Below are 21,771 nucleotides of genomic sequence, written 5' to 3' on the forward strand. Positions count from 1 at the left end.
CTATTTTAATGTTCTTTCATCAACTGCAACAAAGGTACCAAATGTAAAGTGTTAATAATAGGAGGGTAAACAGGAACAATGTAGTTTTCACATGACTTTTCTATAAGCCTACAATTTTTCTAATTAAAACAAAACAAAACAAAACCCCAAACAGTACGCAAAGTGAAAGAAACCAGACACAAAGTACCACATATTGAATGATTCCATTTACATAAAATGTAAATATAAATATAAATAAACCTATAAAAACAGGAAAAAAAAAAGTGTGCGAGAGAGAAGGCACCCAAATACTTGATACCCGAGCTGTTGCACTGGTCCAGAATTGCCTGTTTGTGGAATTCTTGCCGTGGAAGAGAAATGAACTTCTTCTTTGGACACTATTGGTTAAGTTTTAAGTTATTTATACCCAGAAATGTTCCTGACACATATGGGAACATTAAGATAAATCCCAAGTACCCATAAAATGAAAATCCACAGTTTGTTTTATACTTTTCTAGATGTGATTAAAAAAAAGAACCAGACAAAAACAAAAGCATATGAAGAAAAAGAAGTGTTGGATGAGAAAGGAAATAAAGTATCCTTTTAAGTGACTAAAAGGCCCTCTTCTCCAATGTGGGAGGTACTCAATTACTACAATTTTTTTCCTATACTTTTCCAGTAATTTCTCTGTGCCTAAGGTATAGTTTCATTGTTAATTTCAGCCATATTCCCCTAAAGATACTAATCCAATATAGGCTGTTAATATGAGCCAACTGATTTTCAGAATGAAGCTCCTAAAACATAATCTGTTTATTTTCCCAATTCTTCATTTTAAAAGTTCATCAATTAGTGTCCTCCTAGTTTCCAACTGCTCTCCTTCTATTGCCCATTAAGCAAATGTTCAAGAGCCAAATTAGTAAGGAAATTCAGAATGCCTGTTTTATAAAGGAATTAACCAAGCCACTCTCAGAAAGAAGTACCCTTTTATTCAAGTTAATCCCAAAGAAAGCAGGAATTAAAAAACTGCTGTGCATTTTCACAGCCTTAGAACTGTACACCTGTAATGTAATAAATTCCCTTTTTAAAAGGAAAAAAACTGTAAACCACTGAATATCACAGAAATGGAACTTTGGTTACAGAAAATTCAATTTTGAGAAATTATCAGCTAACACACTAAATGTGACAGTCTTTCTTTTAAAAAGACTTTTAGAAACTGCCAACTGTTCTAGCTATGTGAATTTCACCAATGCCAATTCTACATTCTAAAAATAATGAATTTACTTATAAACTAAATGTCCTACTCTTCCACACATCTATGGTTAGATGTGAAAATTAGTAAACTGACAAATAATATTCAATCTCAAATAACTGGCGAAGGGACAACTGCAACTTGAACGGAATTTCACCTTGAGTAAGATTTCTCACTTCAACACTATAATATAGATTATTTAGTGTAATACTCTTGATTTCATAGTTATTTCTTCCAAGAATCTAAAGTAGAACAAGAAGCTAATTTTAATGGGTCTTTTAGTAATGAAAGGAAAGTTAGCTTCAGGAAATAAACAGAATAAATTATATTAACATATAATTTAAAATTATATGTTAATTTTTATTTAAATATCTGCAAATTCCACCTACAGGTGGGCAATGTGCAACTTTTCCAATCAACTTGAAATTCTTTATGATCTCTTAGAATGGTCTTTTCACAGTAATGACCATGATCCCTCCATTTATGCATTCCCTAACAAGGGTGACACTTAACTGAGTCTTAGTAAAATGAAAAAACATAAAAACAAAGTTGCCAAAAAATACTGTTCCTCTCCTAGCACTTACCTTTCAAAAGCATAGATATGAATCAGCAATAAAGTTTTTGAAGAGGACAGCCTTAAATCTGAAAGGATGTTTAGAGCAACAAAGAATCTTTTTGCTGGAGAGAGATTTATCAGGGAAAAATAAAAGGAATGCTCAGTCCAGACTTCACTAGAATTGTATTTTAGGAAGTCTGTCACTATCAGTCCATAAAGAAAAATTCTTGAAATAGAACACTATGATAAAGCTTCTATATTAACTTATTTTATATACTTAATGTCCATAAAAGCATTTCTGTATTTTCTTCTTATTCCCATGGCTCGTCATCATTTGAACTATCAACAAACCCTAAATTATGGCATTGTGTAAAGTAAGGCTTTTGTTTCATGGGACAGTTCTATTTGTGACCAGTATGTAGAAACAAGAGGGTCACATATCTGGGATCACACACACACACACTCTCTCTCTCTCCAACAACTTCAACTTACAACAATGAACAACAAATTGGAAAACAAGAAAATACGTTAAAAAAAAAACCCTCACTTTTTATCCTGTACCTTGGTAATAATGACAGGAAAACTGGATTTAGAAATTTCCAAAGGGATAAAAGGTTAGCAACAAGTAACACAGAGTATTTATGCCAAGCACTGTTCTAAGTGCTTTTAATATATAAGTCAATTAATACAACCCAATGAGACTGGTACTATTATTATCTTCATTTTAGAGATGGAAAACTAATCGAGTTCTTATAACTTGCCCAAGGTCATTGTATTAGTTAGGGTTCTCTAGACAAACAGAATCAACAGGGAACACTTGCAAATATAAAATTTATGAAAGTGTCTCACGTGACCGTAGGAATGCAGAGTCCAAAATCCACAGGGCAAGCTGCGAAGCCGATGACTCCAATGGATGGCCTGGATGAACTCCACAGGAGAGGCTCACCAGCCAAAGCAGGAATGGAACCTGTCTCCTCTGAGTCCTCCTTAAAAGGCTTCCCATGATTGTATATAGCATCACTAATTGCAGAAGACACTCCCCTTTGGCTGATTACAAATGGAATCAGCTGTGGATGTAGCTGACGTGATCATGACCTAATCCTATGAAATGTCCTCATTGCAACAGACAGGCCAGTGCTTGCCCAATCAGATGAACAGGTACCACAACTTGGTCAAGTTGACACCTGTCCCTAACCATGACAGTCCACCCTTTGTCAACTTTGCACCTATAGACCATACTTAATTTCCAAATGAAAACAAATAAGCACACATTTTTTCTTTTACCTGACAATACTCAACTGTCCTGCATATAACTGGAAAACACATTAAATCTCTCCAGTATAGGGTGCAAATCCTTGGGCAACATTCATTCTTAAACTTGATATCTTACAACTTAAATAGTATAACACAAACAAAACAGCATTACAGTCCTCGTTTCTGTAACTGATCATGTGGTCGAAGTTCATATTTATCACTACCTTCTTCCACTACCCATTCCATGTTCCCTTTCCCCTCAGCAAGCACTTCAGCTGGCCGTGGTTCTTTGCCTGGTGGGGTGACCCAAACCTTCATTCCTGAAGTCTCAGAGCCATTAGTGGTCCTGCCTGGATTGTGTTGTTGCAGTTTTCCATTGATTTTAATCACAGGGCATGGTAGTACTAATAGACGCCCCAGGGGATCTCCTATATTCCAAGGAAACTCTTCTTTACCTCCATTATGTAGTTGCAGTCCTACTTCCTTCTGATAGTCAGGGTCAATTACCCCAGACAATAATGTAATTCCCTTCTTGGTGTGTTGATCCAGAGGCATAAGTAGCCCAAAGTGGCCAGGTGGCAACCTTAACTTCCAGTTCAGTGGTATCACTGTTGTTTCTCCTGGAGAAAGCACACCCCGTTTTGGAACTAAAACCTGTAGACCAGCAGAACTCAGGGTAGCAGGGACAGGAAGCAAAAATTTTCCTAGTGGATCACTAGGAGTAATAGTGAGTGGCACCACACCCATTTCCACCCCTTGGTTCCTGGACCCATGGATCCTGGCTATGGGAGAAACAGCACCATACAGCGGAGGCTGACTCAGAGCATACACAGCTTCCTGGAGAACATTACCCCAGCCTTTCAAGTTTTTGCCACCTAGTTGGCACCGTAATTGAGTTTTCAAAAGACCATTCCACCGTTCTATCAATCCAGCTGCTTCTGGATGATGGGGAACATGGTAAGACCAGAGAATTCCATGAGCATGTGCCCATTCCCGCATTTCATTTGCTGTGAAGTGTGTTCCTTGATCCGAAGCAATGCTATGTGGAATACCATGACGATGGATAAGGCATTCTGTAAGCCCACGGATAGCAGTTTTGGCAGAAGCATTGCGTGCAGGGAAAGCAAACCCATATCCACAGTATGTGTCTATTCCAGTTAGAACAAATCGCTGCCCCTTCCATGAAGGGAGTGGTCCAATGTAATCAACCTGCCACCATGTAGCTGGCTGGTCACCTCGGGGAATGGTGCCATATCGGGGGCTGAGTGTGGGTCTCTGCTGCTGGCAGATTGGGCACTCAGCAGTGGCTGTAGCCAGGTCAGCCTTGGTGAGTGGAAGTTCACGTTGCTGAGCCCACGCATAACCTCCATCCCTACCACCATGACCACTTTGTTCATGAGCCCATTGGGCAATAACAGGAGTTGCTGGGGAAAGAGGCTGGCTGGTATTCACAGAACGGGTCATCTTATCCACTTGATTATTAAAATCTTCCTCTGCTGAAGTCACCCTCTGGTGTGCATTCACATGGGAAACAAATATCTTCATGTTTTTCGCCCACTCAGAAAGGTCTATCCACATACTTCTTCCCCAGACCTCTTTGTCACCAATTTTCCAATTATGGTCTTTCCAAGTCCCTGACCATCCAGCCAAACCATTAGCAACAGCCCATGAGTCAGTATACAAACGCACCTCTGGCCAGTTTTCCTTCCAAGCAAAATGAACAACCAGGTGCACTGCTCGAAGTTCTGCCCACTGGGAGGATTTCCCCTCACCACTGTCCTTCAAGGACACCCCAGAAAGGGGTTGTAATGCTGCAGCTGTCCACTTTCGGGTGGTACCTGCATATCGTGCTGAACCATCTGTAAACCAGGCCCAAGTTTTCTCTTCCTCAGTCAATTCACTGTAAGGAACTCCCCAAGAGGCCATAGCTCTGGTCTGGGAAAGAGAAGGTAATGTGGCAGGAGTGGAGACCATGGGCATTTGGGCCATTCCTCATGTAACTTACTTGTGCCTTCAGGACCTGCTCTGGCTCTATCTCGTATATACCATTTCCACTTTACAATAGAGTGCTGCTGTGCACGCCCAACTTTATGGCTTGGTGGGTCAGACAACACCCAACTCATGATAGGCAACTCAGGTCTCATGGTAACTTGGTGGCCCATGGTTAAGCGTTCAGTCTCTACTAAGGCCCAGTAGCAGGCCAAAAGCTGTTTCTCAAAAGGAGAGTAGTTATCTGCAGCAGATGGTAAGGCTTTGCTCCAAAATCCTAAGGGTCTGCATTGTGATTCTCCTATAGGGGCCTGCCAAAGGCTCCAGACAGCATCTCTATTTGCCACTGACACTTCCAGCACCATTGGATCTGCTGGATCATATGGTCCAAGTGGCAGAGCAGCTTGCACAGCAGCCTGGACCTGTCGCAGAGCCTCCTCTTGTTCAGGTCCCCACTCAAAATTAGCAGCTTTTCTGGTCACTCGATAAATGGGCCGGAGTAGCACACCCAAATGAGGAATATGTTGTCGCCAAAATCCAAAAAGACCAACTAGGCGTTGTGCCTCTTTTTTGGTTGTGGGAGGGGCCAGATGCAGCAATTTATCCTTCACCTTAGAAGGGATATCTCGACATGCCCCACACCACTGGACACCTAGAAATTTTACTGAGGTGGAAGGCCCCTGTATTTTTGTTGGATTTATCTCCCATCCTCTGACACGCAAATGCCTTACCAGTAAATCTAGAGTAGTTGCTACTTCTTGCTCACTAGGTCCAATCAACATGATATCATCAACATAATGGACCAGTGTGGTGTCTTGTGGGAGGGAGAAACGATCAAGGTCTCTGTGAACAAGATTATGACATAGGGCTGGAGAGTTGATATACCCCTGAGGTAGGACAGTGAAAGTATATTGCTGACCTTGCCAGCTGAAAGCAAACTGTTTCTGGTGGTCCTTACTAATAGCTATTGAGAAAAAAGCATTTGCCAGATCAATAGCTGCATACCAGGTACCAGGGGATGTATTGATTTGCTCAAGCAATGATACTACATCTGGAACAGCAGCTGCAATTGGAGTTACCACCTGGTTGAGTTTACGATAATCCACTGTCATTCTCCAAGACCCATCTGTTTTCTGCACAGGCCAAATAGGAGAGTTGAACGGGGGTGTGGTGGGAATCACCACCCCTGCATCTTTCAAGTCCTTAAGAGTGGCAGTAATCTCTGCAATCCCTCCAGAAATACGGTACTGCTTTTGATTTACTATTTTGCTTGGTAGGGGCAGTTCTAGTGGCTTCCACTTTGCCTTTCCCACCATAACAGCCCTCACTGCACGAGTTAGAGAACCAACGTGGGGATTCTGCCAGTTGCTCAGTATGTCTATGCCAATTATACATTCCGGAACTGGGGAAATAACTACAGGATGGGTCCGGGGGCCCACTGGACCCACTGTGAGACGGACCTGAGCTAAAACTCCATTGATCACCTGGCCTCCATAAGCCCCCACTCTGACTGGTGGTCCAGAGCGACGTTTTGGGTCCCCTGGAATTAACGTCACTTCTGAACCAGTGTCTAATAATCCCCGAAATATCTGATCATTTTCTTTTCCCCAATGCACAGTTACTCTGGTAAAAGGCCGTCGGTCTCCTTGGGGAAGACTTAGAGGAAGGTTAACAGTATAAATTTGTGGCAGTGTAACAGGTTTCTCCCCCATAGGGACCTGGCCTCCCCTTCATTCAAGGGGCTCAGGGTCTGTAAACTGTTTCAAGTCTGGAAATTGATTAAGGGGCCGTGACTCTGTGTTTTCGTAATTCAGGTTAGACTTCTGTTCCCTTGACCTAGAACTCTTGTTTATACAGCTCCAACAAGAATTTAGTAGACTACCCTTCTATTGTATTTCTAGGCACCCCATGATTTACTAGCCAATGCCACAAATCTCTGCGTGTCATATAATTTTGATGCCTCCTTTGAGTTTGTTGTCTTTTATAATAGCCGCGTCTACCCTGTCTTTGGTGATTAAGTGCTGCCACCCGGCTTCTGCCAACTCGGGATCCTGTCATCCCCATTGTGTTTAAGGATTCCAGCTCAGTGACAGCAGTTCCTACAGTAATATCTGACCTACAGAGAAGTGCAACCACAGAGCTCTTGAGGGATGATGGTGCTAGTCTCACAAACTTATTTCTCACTGTTCTGGTAAAAGGTGCATCCTCCTCTGGACATTCCTGGGGTGTAAGAGCAGGCTTTGCATGATAAATCCACTCTAACATCCCAATCTCTCTAAGCCTCTGGATCCCCTCATCTACATTATACCAGGGCAGTTCTGGCATTTCAACCTCAGGTAATGTTGGCCACCTTTTGATCCATGTTTCAACCAACCACCCAAACAAGCTGTTAACACCTTTTCTAACTGCTCTAGCTATAACACTGAATGCAGAATCTCTGCTTAGTGGGCCCATATCAATAAATTCAGCCTGATCCAGCCTTATATTCCTCCCACCATTATCCCACACTCTTAAAATCCATTGCCACACATATTTCCCTGATTTCTGTCTATATAAATTGGAAAACTCACACAGTTCTTTTGGAGTATAACGTACCTCCTCATGTGTGATACTTTGTACCTCACCTTTAGGGGCCTGTTGGGACTTTAGTCTAGTTATAGGTCTAGAAGAAATGAGGGGTGGTGGGGGTGGGTCATGAAAAGAATTAGAAATATCTTCCAAGCCATTTGCTTCAGGCCTTTCATTTGCAGTTTCATCTGGTGAAATAGGATTAATAACTCTAGGGCTAATCCCTTCAGGAGGAGGTTGGGTGGCCAATTCCTCAAGGCAGGCTGGAGGTGGGGCGGCTATGTCCTCAGGGCAGACTATTACAGGGTTATCTAAAGAAGGCTCAGCATGGTCTAGGGTTTCAACCTCACCCCCAACATCATTATCAATCCATATGTCACCATCCCATTTTTCAGGGTCCCACTCCTTTCCAATCAATGCCCTCACTTTAACAGCAGACACCAAGCAAGACTGAGATTTCAGTTTACGTTGTAAAGTTGCTACTCTAACAATAAGATTCTGAGTTTGATTTTCAGAGATCTCAAGTCTACGGCTACAGGAAATAAAATTTTCCTTCAGGATACTCATAGAAACCACTACATCTTTCAGACGGCACTTAAGCTTCTTGTTTGAAGCCTTAAGCCCATCCCTTTCACCCTTTAATGTAGACAGTGTATCTAACAACCAACCAACATCTCTATAAATCTTATTTCTACAAAACTCTGTAAAGGTGTCAAAAACATTATCCCCCAGAGTCTGGCTTCGTACAAGCAAAGCATTAGGAGAATCGAATGATGATATTTTGACTATCTCCTTTGCCAACTCAGTCCATGGATTGGGAGTGTCATTCCGATTACGGGAATCAGAATCCTTAGTGTCTCTGAGTCCAGTCAGAGTAGAAAACCATTCATAAAAACCCATTTTTAAGATTATGTTCCTTAAGAACCACTCCCGGTACCAAGATGTATTAGTTAGGGTTCTCTAGAGAAACAGAATCAACAGGAAACACTTGCAAATATAAAATCTATGGAAGTGTCTCACATGACCGTAGGAACGCAGAGTCCAAAATCCACAGAGCAGGCTGCGAAGCCGATGACTCCGATGGATGGCCTGGACGAACTCCACAGGAGAGGCTCACCAGCCAAGGCAGGAATGGAACCTGTCTCCTCTGAGTCCTCCTTAAAAGGTTTCCCATGATTGCATTTAGCATCACTAATTGCAGAAGACACTCCCCTTTGGCTGATTACAAATGGAATCAGCTGTGGATGTAGCTGACGTGATCATGACCTAATCCTATGAAATGCCCTCATTGCAACAGACAGGCCAGCGCTTGCCCAATCAGATGAACAGGTACCACAACTTGGCCAAGTTGACACCTGTTCCTAACCATGACAGTCATACAGTGCTAATCCAAGATACAGCCAGATTTAAACTCAGGTTCCAAAGCCCATACTTGTAACCATATTGTTGCTATGCAATAATTATTTACTTTATAATAACTTTTTTTTACAAGTTTTAAAGGAGTTTAACTTTGCCCTTAAAGAAGGTTTAGAAAGCATAGTGAATGGCACATAGTAGGTAATTGTAAGACTGCCACTGTCACTGTTAAGGATATACATATAAATGAACATTTTCCACCCCAATGTCCCTAAAAGGATTTATCCAATCCATAAAAATCATGGTATTCAGATTACTCATCTTCTTTCATGCCCAAAATATATTAAGATATTTATAAGGCATCCATTACATTTGTAACCTTTTATAATTGTGAAGTATTTTATACTTAGTATATAGAAGTCTTTTTAAAATTTGACACTACAACGACCACGAATTTTAAACACCAAGATAAGCATAAACCAAATATACACATATATAAAATCAGAGTTCCACCATACCTTTATTCTTTCTAATCCAGAGGTGCTCAACTGGGATGATTTTGCCACACAGGGGACATGTGGAAACGTCTGGAGACATTTTGGATCATCACAACTGGGAGGGGGGATGCCACTGGCATCTAGTGAGCAAACATTCTAGCACACACACAACAGCTCCCCACAACAAAGAATGATCTGGCCCACAATGCCAAAACCAACATAAGTCCCTAAATAAGCCAAGAGAGATTACCCAATTTGTAGAGCAATTTCTGACCTCCAAAGGGGTGCACCAAATCAAAGTTTAGAGAGCTTACTAAAACACCATTAATAATATGAATGCATCTCCTTGCATACACTCACCTTGATGTAATTAAGATTAGAGATACACATTTAGAAGAGGGTAAAGTTAAGCCTCTTAATTGCCTGAACATCTCTCCTCTTCCTCAAGTTTCACTCAGAAAGCTAAATATTCTCAACCTTTCAAAATACTCCCAAGTAAAAGAAAATGGCAGCAACCAAGAGAATGAGAGAAAATATGCACAAAACATTATAACTCAACAAAAAGACAAACCCAATTAAAAAATAGGGAAAGGACTTGAATAAAAATTTCTCCAAAAGATACATGACTGCCAATAAATAAGTGAAAAAATGCTCAATATCATTAAGCCATCAAGGAAATGTAACCCAAAACCACACTGATACACCATCTTACACCCACCAGAGCTGCTATTACTTAAAAAAAAGGAAAACAACAAGTGCTGACAAGGATGTGGAGAAATGGGAAGCCTTGTACATTGTTGGTGGGATTGCAAAATGGTGCAACTGCTATGGACAACAGTTTGGTGGTTCCTTAAAAAGTTAAACATAGAATTACCATATGACCTGGCAATCTCGTTTCTACGTACATACCCAAAAGCACTGAAAACAGAAATCAAAACAGATATTTGAACACCAATGTTCATAGCAGTGTTCATACTATTCCGCAGTGAAAAGGAATGAAATTCTGACACAGGCCACTACACAGATGAACCTTGAGGACATTATGTTTAGTGAAGTAACTAGTCAGACACAAAACAGATATTTTGATTCCAGCTGCATGATCCTGGACTGTAATTAACAGTGGAGAAAAGGCCCAAAAGGACATTACTGGGACGTATGAAAAAACCAGAATACAGACTGTAAGACTGATATCAATGTTAATTTTTGTGAACTAGATAACTGCTCTTTAAGGTGGTAACATAAGTAAATATCCTTGTTCTTAGGATATGTACATGAAGTATAAGTGTTCAAGATGTACGAGGTATATAACCTACTCTCAGGTTTAGAAAATGGACAGCTATTCCATTTATCTAAGTTACTAAATAAATTAATGTGGCACATGTTAAAATTGGTGGATCTGGGTATCTGGAGGCATGGGGTTATGTTGCAGTTCTCTGTATGGATTATGTATTACTTTTAAACTATCCTATAAGTTTGAAATTATTTCAAAATAAAAAATTAAATTAAAAAAACAAAAAAAGGGAGTCTTTTTCCTAGTGATACAAAATTTACCCACCAATTAAACTTAAAATGCCATTATTTTTGTTAAATAATCCCCAGAGTAGAGGAATAGTGGCCTTAAAACGCCTTACTTTTTGCATGAAAAAGAAAAAATAGTTAAGTCACTAAAATATTAATATGCTATGAAAAAAATTCTCAAAGATTCCGCACCTATGTGTTTCTGTTTAGGATATACATTCTCCCTACTTTTTCCCTTCCCTTCTCATTAAAGACTACACTAGTCTCCAGGCCCACTTCATATCAAAACCAGTCCACAACCACCTCACTCTTTCCCAACTCTTACACTTTGGCTTTGGCAATGAAATAAGAAGTCCTTAAAACTCTTTAAGGGAAATAGGTGTATACTTAACTATTTCTGCATCTTCGGAATTAAAAAACCCAATGTGACACTGTTAATAGATGCTAGAATCAATGTTTTCTAGCAGTACTTATTATATAGCCAAAATATATTTTTCCCATAGAAAGAGGGGGAAAAAAATAGGATAAAACATTTTACCTCCTCTTCACTTTCTTTATCTTCATCATCCGAAGACTCTTCCTTGTTTTTCTTCTCATCTTCATCACTACTAGATTCATCTGATAGAATTTCAGGACATTTGGTTCGCTTAGCCTTCCTTGCCAATCCAGAACTACTCCGTTCTTTTTTGCTGCCTTTGCTAGAAGTTTTTTTGGATTTTGGCAAAGGCTGCACAAAAAAATTATAAAGATAACACCAATGAGGTCATCAAATTTCTAAGTCAATCAAATGGTTTTTGATAACTACTTCTCAACTTAATTTTTTATTCCTTTCTCAAGAAATTATATTTACAAGCTTAGCAGCTTTATAGAGAATAAATCATCCTTAATATAATGTGTCATGTTAACCTAAAAAAGTGCACCACCAGTACCCTTCAGTTTGTATTCTAAATACCTAGAAAAAGAGTTTTCAAAAATTTTGGGAGAAAAATTTATTCTAGGTTCTAATATGGGACTAGAAGTCCATGCACACCTAGTGCTAAGCTCAGACTGCTGTTTACACTTTATCAAGACAATATGGAGTTAGATATATAATTTCTTTCATTCCTATAAAACTGTCACTGCCAGAGTTCTTTGCTTCAGAGGACTCTCCAATCAAAGGCCTCGGAGTAACCATCCACGAAGAAAATGAAATCTGATCAACAATTATACAATTGTATTTGTGAATGAACTATATATAGTTTATATTCATAATACCTCTGGGCTCCACCTTCAGTATGCCAAGTTCACTTTCTTGCCAATACTTCTAAATACGCAATGAAGTTAAACTCTAAGAATGTTGGGTATATTAATCATAAAAACTAATTAAGAATCACAAAATAAAAACGTATTGCTATTACTTTCCTATTTAATTATACCATGCATATTTTAAAAGCACATTAGATTACTTGAGGAAAATGATTAACCAATAAATTTAATTTTTAAATGCTTTCTTAGGAGACTATTTCCTAAATTCTGAAATTGAAAACCATAAAATAAACTTGCATAGTTAAAGGATATGAAAAGATACATATTAAGGAGTTAATATTACTTAATTCTGACATTGAGTATTTTTTATGTTCTTTAATTTTTGTATTATTTTACTTTCCGTAATAAGCAGAAATATTAAGGAGGAAATGCCATAATATAACTTTAAGATATTCAATTCTATAAATGTTTAGGGGAACTTTAGGGACTATCTTCTGTGAAACTAGCAAAACCACAGGAGTGTCTTTTTCTTTTTCTCACAGGAACTCCCAGTCTCCCAGATAGTCACTGTCCCCTCCACAAAATTAAGAAAAAGTTGTTATTTTATATAAAGTATTCAAAGACTAATGACAAATTACAGCATAGACTCTATCTTGCCCAAACAACCCATCCTTCTAAAGACAGACTGGGAAACAATCAAAGTAGGCCACTCTAGAAATTTTCAGTTAATAGACCAAAGAAAAACATTTCTCAGAGACTGTCTACAAGAAATCACCCTTGAATATAAACAGATATCCTTGTTATCTGAATTATTCACGTTCAAATCCAGGAACCAAATCCATTTGGGTTATTTCTTTGATAGTGCTGTCTGAAGAAAAGGTGACTCAATGCCCAAACTCTCACTACTCATTGTATGAAATCCCAGACACAAACATATCAGAAAAATGTGGTATCCCTCACAATCTCAGCTCAGGAACCAGATGCAAGTAGTGAGGGCTAATCTGTACACAGAATTCGCAATGTGGGGCCTGGAATGGATGTTAAATCATTCAACTAACCAATTAAGAATATGTATCTCCCAAAATTAATGAAAAGTTTTTAATAAAAATAAATGATATACAAATGCATTAGAACTTTTCCATACAGGTTTGAAAGATACTTGAATTAATAAAATCCAGTATTAACAACATTATCTATTTTTGGAAACAAAATATGATTAACAAATCATATGAATTAAATAAGCAAGTACAATAGAAGAATAAAATAATCTATGATGAATGTTGTGTTGATTTGGTAGTTTTAATAAAGGAGAAACAATTAGTAATACTGGGTTAAACAGCATTTTTCTTAATTGATGTGGAAAAAAATAGTTAAAATGAGAAATTTTGTTTTATGTTACCACAATTAAAAGGACCCTGGGATACAGAATGAGGCAAGAATAGGGAGTGGTTGCTTACTATGTGCAGAACATTTAACTAGGGTGAACTTAAACATCCAGAAATGGACAGAGATGAAGGTAGCATGTTATTGTGAGAATAATTAACTGTGCTGAATGGTGTGGGGGGGTGAAAAGGGGAAGTTTAGACATGTGAGAACACATCTTTACGCCTTCTGCATTCTTTCTATCATGAAACTGTTGACAGTACGTCAGTGAAAGGCATATTCTTTGAATATAAAAGGTTATCTCTGGATGTTGACAGCCATGATGCTAACTAATTACTGCTTCATTTAAAAAAAAAAGAATGGAGAGGCTATAAATAGCTGATTTATTATTAAAATAGTATGAATTTGATCCTCACTTTGCCAGAGGGCTTTGGATGCATTAAGAAATTCAAGATCCGTTTCACCAGTTCACTATTTACACCTGATCGTTCCAAATCAAGAACCTCGCAGATACTCTTTAACATGGCATTTCTAAATCTGAAACAGAAAACAGCAGAAATCAAGGTAATTATACAGGAAAGTTTATAAGCATTCTCTACAACATAAAGGCAACAAGCAAAGAAATCCAGTCTGCTCAGTTACATACATTTTTAAAAAAGTAGCCAATGCTTCTTTAAACCTTACAAGCACTCCTAATAATTTTGACTGCACAAAATATATCCAAATATGGTTATTAATAAATTGAAATCATCTACCAATTTAAAAATTTTAAAGTAGACAAGAATAAACTCATTTACTAGAAAATCATGCAAAGTTTTCATGACTTGACCATTCTTCTAGCTGGTGACTAAATATTACATCCACCCAGCCCCTGTCAGCATTCCTAATACGATATTTCAATTAAGGAATAATCAGCCATCTATCTCTATTAACGCTCTTAAAGTAGAGGGGCTGTAATAAACAGAAGTTCTAAGAATATATCATCTTGCTTGCATTATGCTAAAGGATATCATTCGCATCAAATTGATTATCCTTAAAATAGTCTAAGTGGCACCTACAAGAGGATACCAGAGTGGCTGATTAGCGACAAGAGTGGAAAGATTTTTCACTATATTGCCTCTTAGACCTTTTGAACTTTGTGAATGATTTACTGGTGTAGATAAATATCATTATTCTAAGAGATCAATTTATTTGATTAAAAGTTTTCAATAATCTTGATACTATTTATTGGAAAGTAATAGACATCCTAAGTTAACAGTTATGAAGACAAGCTAGGTCTTGGCATTTAAAGCAAAGAATTAGCAACTTACTAAAAACCATATGATCAACTGTATTTAAATGTTAAAAAAAAACTAAAGCACATTAATTGAAGCATATCTATCAAAATAACTTACTTTTTTAACATTTCTTCCTTCTTTTTGTATTGGATACTTCCTTTTTCAAATGGAAAGCCACTAAACTGACCCACATTCTTCTTTAATGAGGACACCTAAGAAACATAATTAGTATTATTAATTCTATTTATTATCCAGTACACAAGAAAAATTTTAAAGCCAATATATCTGATGTTATTTTCATACCTGTCTCCAAGTTACATATTTGTTTATTCAAAATGAAAAACATATCTGCTACCAATATATGTAAATACTATAAAGGCCTAAAAACAATTTTTTGATAACCACAATTTGTATCTGAATGAATTTCCACCTAGGAATTTTTACTGGTAATGATAAAACCAAAACTAAATGTTATCTGGCAATTTAAGGAAATAAGTAAAGTTATTACTAAAAAAGATACCCCTTTCGTAAGTAACACGAGTTAACTATATTTCTTATTTTCCAAATTAGGAAGTCAGAGATTTTATACTTTGAAAAGAACAGAGACCACACCAAAAGTTAAAACCATTTAATAGTTACAGGACTTTATAAATTAGACTTCTGTGAGGATTAAATGAGATAACATATGTGAAAGTAAATTCTATGCTTCAGACTTGTATTCTAACAATGTCACTTACTGTCTTGCCCATGTACAACCAAAAGCAATTTTCTCAATTACAAACATACGGACCAGTGAAGTAGTGTGTACAATAAAATAATTCAGTAAATGAAATACTGATTTACTCTGACAAATCCTTTGGCAAGGAATACTACTTAGTTTATCAGATAGTTGCTCAAAATGAGATACAACCGTACTGAATAATTTTTCATAATGGCCAGGACCAAAAATAAATTTCTTCTAATACATTTAAAGAACACTAAAGTCATCACACTTCAGATTTCAAAATCTGAGATTTCAGTTTTGAATAAAAACAATTACAACAGCAAACGCTCTGGATATTATCGTCCTACTTCTTAATATTCAGCTATGTATCTTTTGACAAGTCAGTTAATGAGCACGTGTCTCAGTTTGCTGACTTACATAGTGCGGAAACTGAACTAGGTGATTGAACCTAGTTGCTAAGGTCCTTCCCAGACCTAAAATTATGCTATTATTACGAAGTGTTTTCATACATAAACATGCTATTAGGGTAAAGGTATTGAGAAGGTCTTACAGTGCCTGGTCTATTATAAAGCAGTTTGTGTAGATTTCTAAGTTCATCCGTTTTCTTCTTACTCAGAAAGAAATGTATTCTTTCAATTTCACAAAGTTTCTGCCCCTTCCCTAGAAAAAAATATCATAATAATTAAAGTTAAATACCATTGATTGCTAATACATTTACAAAGTTAATTTAAGTGGGAACTATTGCTACAGCATAATTTACACATAATTTTTGCTCTAATAGGGCAAATTTTAAAAATTATACCAAAAGTATAGAATTATTTATTAAACACTAAAAATTGCTAACCATCATGTTGTATATTTAGGCATTTTCACCATGAAACTAAAGGAGCATAAATAAACTTACCTTGTGCAATTGTAAATGGTTCTCTTTGTAAGGAAGAGACTTGCATTGTCAATCTTTCTACTTTTTTCTTTTCTCTCTTGCCTTCCACGATGAGACTCTTTTCTAGAAATCAATTTAATATTTTTCAAAAATACAAAAAACTTAAAGAATATATTAGCTTGACTGAATAACTATATAGTAAAAAGATCCAACAAACCTAATATCTAACTCTTTTCCTTGGCATTCTTTTGAGAAACAAATGACACAGCAGAGATGAAAACACTTGACAAGTTAATACCACCCCTGAAGTTTTTTTAGAGTAACATTTTACTTACCTAGCAACCTCATAGGGAATTCAGTTAAAAAAAATCAGAAAACAAACTTATTCAACTACAATTATTGCTATGGAAGTCCATTTATTTTACTTGTGAAAAATCACCTAGGTCCTTACTATTTCTACTCTTTGTTTAGACATTCTATTAATTGTGCTACACAGTTTGTTGTACATTAGAAACAGCACGTTGAGATTGAGAATATAAAAACAGCTTCAAAAGCAATGATTTAATAAACTGACAGGAGACAAAAATAAGGACCTCAAAGCAACCTGGAGGGACTGCAGATAGGGCAAAATTCTACAAGTTTGTATTTACTGAAATCAACTAGAAGGGTATTACTTTGTAGTTTAATAAATGATGCTCTTAAGGAGGGCCATAAAGCATTCCCAAAATGTTACATTCTGCTTAGTTTTAAAAAAACAAGCTGGAATATACACAATATATACTTTAAAAACTAAAACATTAAGCTTGATTTATCCAAAATCATTTGCTTACTGACTGAAATATGGTCAGATAAGAGGATACTATATAGTGCTAGAGGCCCTTCCACTGAATCAACTGAATGCATGTTTTGTACAAAGCTGCACTAGATACTAAGGGAGACCGGAGAGACCCTGAACATCTCTTGAAAGAGATCATGTCCATTAGGGGAGATGAAACACAAATATGATACTCCAATGTAAAAGATGATAAAACACTTTAAGAAAGATACAAATAAAAGTTCTGTGAGTAGAGAAAGGAGTGATTATTTTGCGGTTGGGGAAAAGGATCATGACATGGGAGCTTGCTTCAAAGGACAAGTAAGACCTGGTGATATAAGGACTTGCAAAAGAACAAGGAGAAAGGGATTCCAGCAGGTATATTCTGGCAATGGTATACAGTATAAAGTACTCTAAAGCAACCCACTAACACTCCATTTCCTTTCCTTCATGATTTGAAACATTTCCTTGCCCTTGATTACCTTCCTTATGTCAAGACTTCCCCATCTAACTACAGGCCAGACTTAATCCTGAGCTCCAAAACAACTAATATATAAACACAGCTGCCAAATGGACAGTTCTTCATATATTATAGGCACCAAAAAAAAACACATCCAAAACTGAAGTCATAATCATCTCCAAACTTGTTCAAGTCCATGAATTCTTTTCTTTAATAAATGGTAATACCATCCACTCTGCTACCTAAGACATAAACCTTGGAATCATCTTTGACTAGTCACTCTCTCACCTCCACCACACTTCCCCACACCGTAATACCACTGTCAAATTTGATCAATCTGACCCCTTGTATGAGACAGGTAGGCTTTATTAAATTCACTGCCTTGCTGAGCCCTCAATCTTGGGGTCTGTTCACATGAAACTTATCTCCACAAAGGATAGGCTAAGCCTACTTAAAATTAGGCCTACGAGTCACCCCCAGAGAACCTCTTTTGTTGCTCAGATGTGGCCTCTCTCTCAGCCTACATGACAAGCAAACTCACTGCCCTTCCCCTCTCTACATGGGACATGACTCCCAGGGGTGTGGACCTTCCTGGCAGTGTAGGACAGAAATCCTATAATGAGCAGGAACTCAGCATCAAGAGACTGAGAAAACTTTCTCAACCAAAAGGGGGAAGAGAAAAATGAGACAAAATAAAGTGTCAATGACTGAGAGATTTTCGAGTTGAGAGGTTATCCTGGAGGTTATTCTTACGCATTATACAGACATCACCTTTTTAGTTAAGACATAACAGAGAGGCTGGAGGGAAGTGCCTGAAAATGTAGAGCTGTGTCCCAGTAGCCATGTTTATTGAAGACGATTGTATAATGATATAGCTTTCACAGTGTGACTGTACGATTGTGAAAATTTTGTGTTTGATGCTTTTATCTACCTCATAGACAGATGAGTAAAACACATGGATTAAAAATAAATAAATAATAAGGGGAATAAATTTAATAGATTGAAATGCCAGTGATCAATGAAAGGAAGGGGTAAGGGGTATGGTATGTATGATTTTTTTTCTTTTTTCTGTTTATTTCTTTTTCTGAACTGATACAAATGTTCTAAGAAATGATCATGATGATGAATACACAACTATGTGATGATATTGTGAGTTATTAATTATATACCAAGAATGGAATGATCATATGGTAAGAAGGTTCATGTTTGTATGTTGTTTAAAAAAAATTTAAAAATTAAAAAAAAATTCACTGCCTTGCTTCTAAGACTGTTCACTAGTACAGTTAGTAAAATAAGGTAGAATACACAGAATAAGAACCTTCACAATTTTATTTGTTCCACAAATTCCTCAACAGAGTGAAACGGAATAAATCAGAACTATAAAATTGAGGATAATTTTTAAAATAAAATTATCATGTTAAAAAATGACTATTATGGGATTCTTTGAACTACTGCCAGTCCAAGTATTACTGTGTTCGCCATATATGTTTACATGACTTCTATGCTTTTTTTCCCTAGTATGAAGAAAATTCCTCTCTGTGATATTTCAATCCTGCCCTACAAAAACAGCTAAAAGACAAACAAAAAGAAGAAAAAGTGCTGAGACATTGTAGCCACTTTCCAGTTACTGCTTATGAATAATTTAAAAGTAATTTTTTTGTTCTAAGCTTTTTTGTACTTTATTAAATATGGAGCGCTCCCTTCTTAGAGCACATACCACATGAAACAAAGAAAAGAAACACTTTCAACTCTCAATCCAGACTGCATTTACAAATGCCAACCACAGACTGATTGACACTTTCAGGCTTAAGAAAAAGACAACTAAATGCGGGTTTGAAAAGGCAACTTCTAGCTTCTCCCCAAGTTGAGCTTAATTGTAGTCATATATTAAATAAACCTAGATTGGACTAATATCATCAAATGCTAAAATTTGTGATATGGATTTTCAACTGGCTGGAAACATCTTAGAAAGTTGATACACCTCAAAGAAGCATTGCAGCATGCATCTTGGATAAACTAACAGTACCACCAGTACCACTGCTTAACTCTTGAGGTCCTTCCGTTTTATGCCTCCAGTCAAATAATCGTTAATCTTGCCCTGACTTGGGCCAGACTCAGTTTCGAAACGGAGATAGCTCTGGGTTCATATTTAGCTTTCTCGATATAGCACCCAACAACTTTCACCAATGTTTCCCAATCTAAGAAAAACCCTCCCGTCCTCCAGGCATTTGCTCAAGCTCAGCAAATAAAATATTTATAACTCCAGGACTAGCAATAACAACTTCTTCAAGTCTTACTGTGAGGTTTTATTAAAGACCTCAGCTTTAAAAGGCATAAAAAAAAAATTAGTAAAAGATTAAAATGAAACTTTAACTGAGTAACTTCAAAGATTAACACGCACTGAATTAAAAAAAGATCTCAGACTTCCAAACTTCCTGTCCAATGAAGTGTTAGGAGCGTACACTGCTAGCAAGAAGTCAACTGCACTCCAAAGTACATAATAACGAGGCTATCAGATAAAAAAAAGAGAAAATGGGAATCACTGCTAATTTTCTGCCATCGCGCAACAGTTAACAAAATTTTGCATACATTCCCTGCTACAAGCCACTCTCCGAGTTAACGCCTTTAAGCGGAAAAAGAGCAAGAAAACTGTCTTCTAAAAGAAAAAAAAAACCCACAAAACTTCGATTTGAAAAATCTATCACTCCAGACACGACTTCCTCCCCACCTTTTTCTTCCTCCTCCTCTTCCTCTTCCTCCTCCTCCTCTTCATCCTCTTCACTTTCTTCTCTGCCGGGCACCTCGGGCTCTTTCTCCGAGGCGGGCTGAGGAGTTCCCTCTCCCTCCGCAGCGGGGGCCGAGGAGGACATGCTGGCGACCTGAGGGCGGAGAGGGAGCAAGAAGTCTGGGTCCCGGCGCCGCCCCAAGGCTCGCACCTCCGCTGGCCCCGCCGAGGCGGGAAGGACCGGCGGCCGACGGGACTTCTCTGGCTCCCCCCGCCCCCCCCCCCCCCGGCTACGGAACCTGGGGGCCGCGGGAAACCCGGGCTCAAAGTTGCTTGCACCCGCCGCCGGGACAGAATCCCCCTCCCGCCCCGCGCCGCCGCCGCCGCCGCCGCCGGCCCGGGATGCCCGAGGCGGGAAGCCGCGCCCCCTCCCACCTCCCGCCGGCCGAGCCTCCCGGCGGCGCCCGTCCCCTCCCCCGCCTCAGGCCGCCGTCCAAATGGCTGCGTCCATCCCCCTCCGCCGCGGCGGGGCAGGCGGGCGGGAGCCACGGCCCCCTGCCGACCTCCCTTCCCCGGGAGCGGCCCTCACCGCGAGTCCCGGGCGCCGCGGGCCTGGCGCGCGAGCGCACGAGGAGACTCCGGACGGCGGCGGCGGATGCCGAAGCGAAGGCGCGCCGGCCGCTCTCGCGCGTGACGCTCGCGCTGAGCTCGCTGCTCCCCCGAATCAACAAGATTTTCAAAATGGCGGTTCGGGGAGGAAAGCGGGAATGCGGCGGCCAATCAGGGCCGCGAGCTGTCTGTTGGCGGGCGCGGGCAGGGGAGGCGGGGCGGGCCGAGCGCCTCCGCGGGGAGCGGAGCCGGGCTGGGCTGGCTCTCCCCGGACGCGGGCTGCAGGGCCCTGCGCCCCGGCGCCCGGGTCGGGGTCCGGCTGGACAGCGCCTGGGTTCCGGGCCCCGGGCGGGAGCCGGCGGAGATCCTGCCTGGCTGCGCAGGGCGGAAAGAACGCTAGGGGGCCTTCGTGTTTATTGTCTCCACGATTCTTTCCCCGAAAAGATGAAGAGCAGTAGTGGGCCGTGGCGGGGAGGTGCTGATGGTGGTAAGGAAGTTTAGAAAGCCCGTGAAGTTACCTACAGTATTTCACAGAGGTGGAGGAGAAGAAATAATTGAGCAACCTTTTTTATAATCCCATACATTATACTGGATGCTGACTCGCGAAGCTGCTCTATTTCTTAGGACCCCATGGCTTGTAAAAACATCCTGCCTTCTTGGATGGTCCCCTCACCAGAGACGTAGA

At 39.1% G+C, this 21,771-nt stretch overlaps 1 protein-coding gene across 3 annotated transcripts in view; it reads right to left on the reverse strand.

Annotated features, from left to right (window-relative positions):
* The window catches only part of DEK (DEK proto-oncogene), a 45,867-nt gene extending 24,684 nt beyond the window's left edge, over positions 1-21,183 (reverse strand). Inside the window, exons 1-7 of one of the 3 annotated variants that reach the window (XM_077143463.1) lie at positions 21,067-21,183; positions 20,481-20,631; positions 16,500-16,601; positions 16,146-16,255; positions 14,989-15,083; positions 14,011-14,131; positions 11,505-11,693 (exon numbers count right to left, since the gene is read on the reverse strand). In XM_077143463.1, coding sequence (XP_076999578.1) covers positions 11,505-11,693; positions 14,011-14,131; positions 14,989-15,083; positions 16,146-16,255; positions 16,500-16,601; positions 20,481-20,622 — 759 coding nt within the window. In that variant the 5' untranslated portion in view covers positions 20,623-20,631; positions 21,067-21,183. Of the gene's footprint in view, positions 1-11,504; positions 11,694-14,010; positions 14,132-14,988; positions 15,084-16,145; positions 16,256-16,499; positions 16,602-20,480; positions 20,632-20,776; positions 20,853-21,066 lie in introns of those variants that run through there. The other 2 variants (XM_077143465.1, XM_077143464.1) reach the window with 2 other exon arrangements.
* Positions 21,184-21,771: the final 588 nt, after the last annotated feature.

The sequence above is a fragment of the Tamandua tetradactyla genome, chromosome 25, assembly GCF_023851605.1.
Source record: "Tamandua tetradactyla isolate mTamTet1 chromosome 25, mTamTet1.pri, whole genome shotgun sequence".
Classification (NCBI taxonomy): domain Eukaryota; kingdom Metazoa; phylum Chordata; class Mammalia; order Pilosa; family Myrmecophagidae; genus Tamandua; species Tamandua tetradactyla.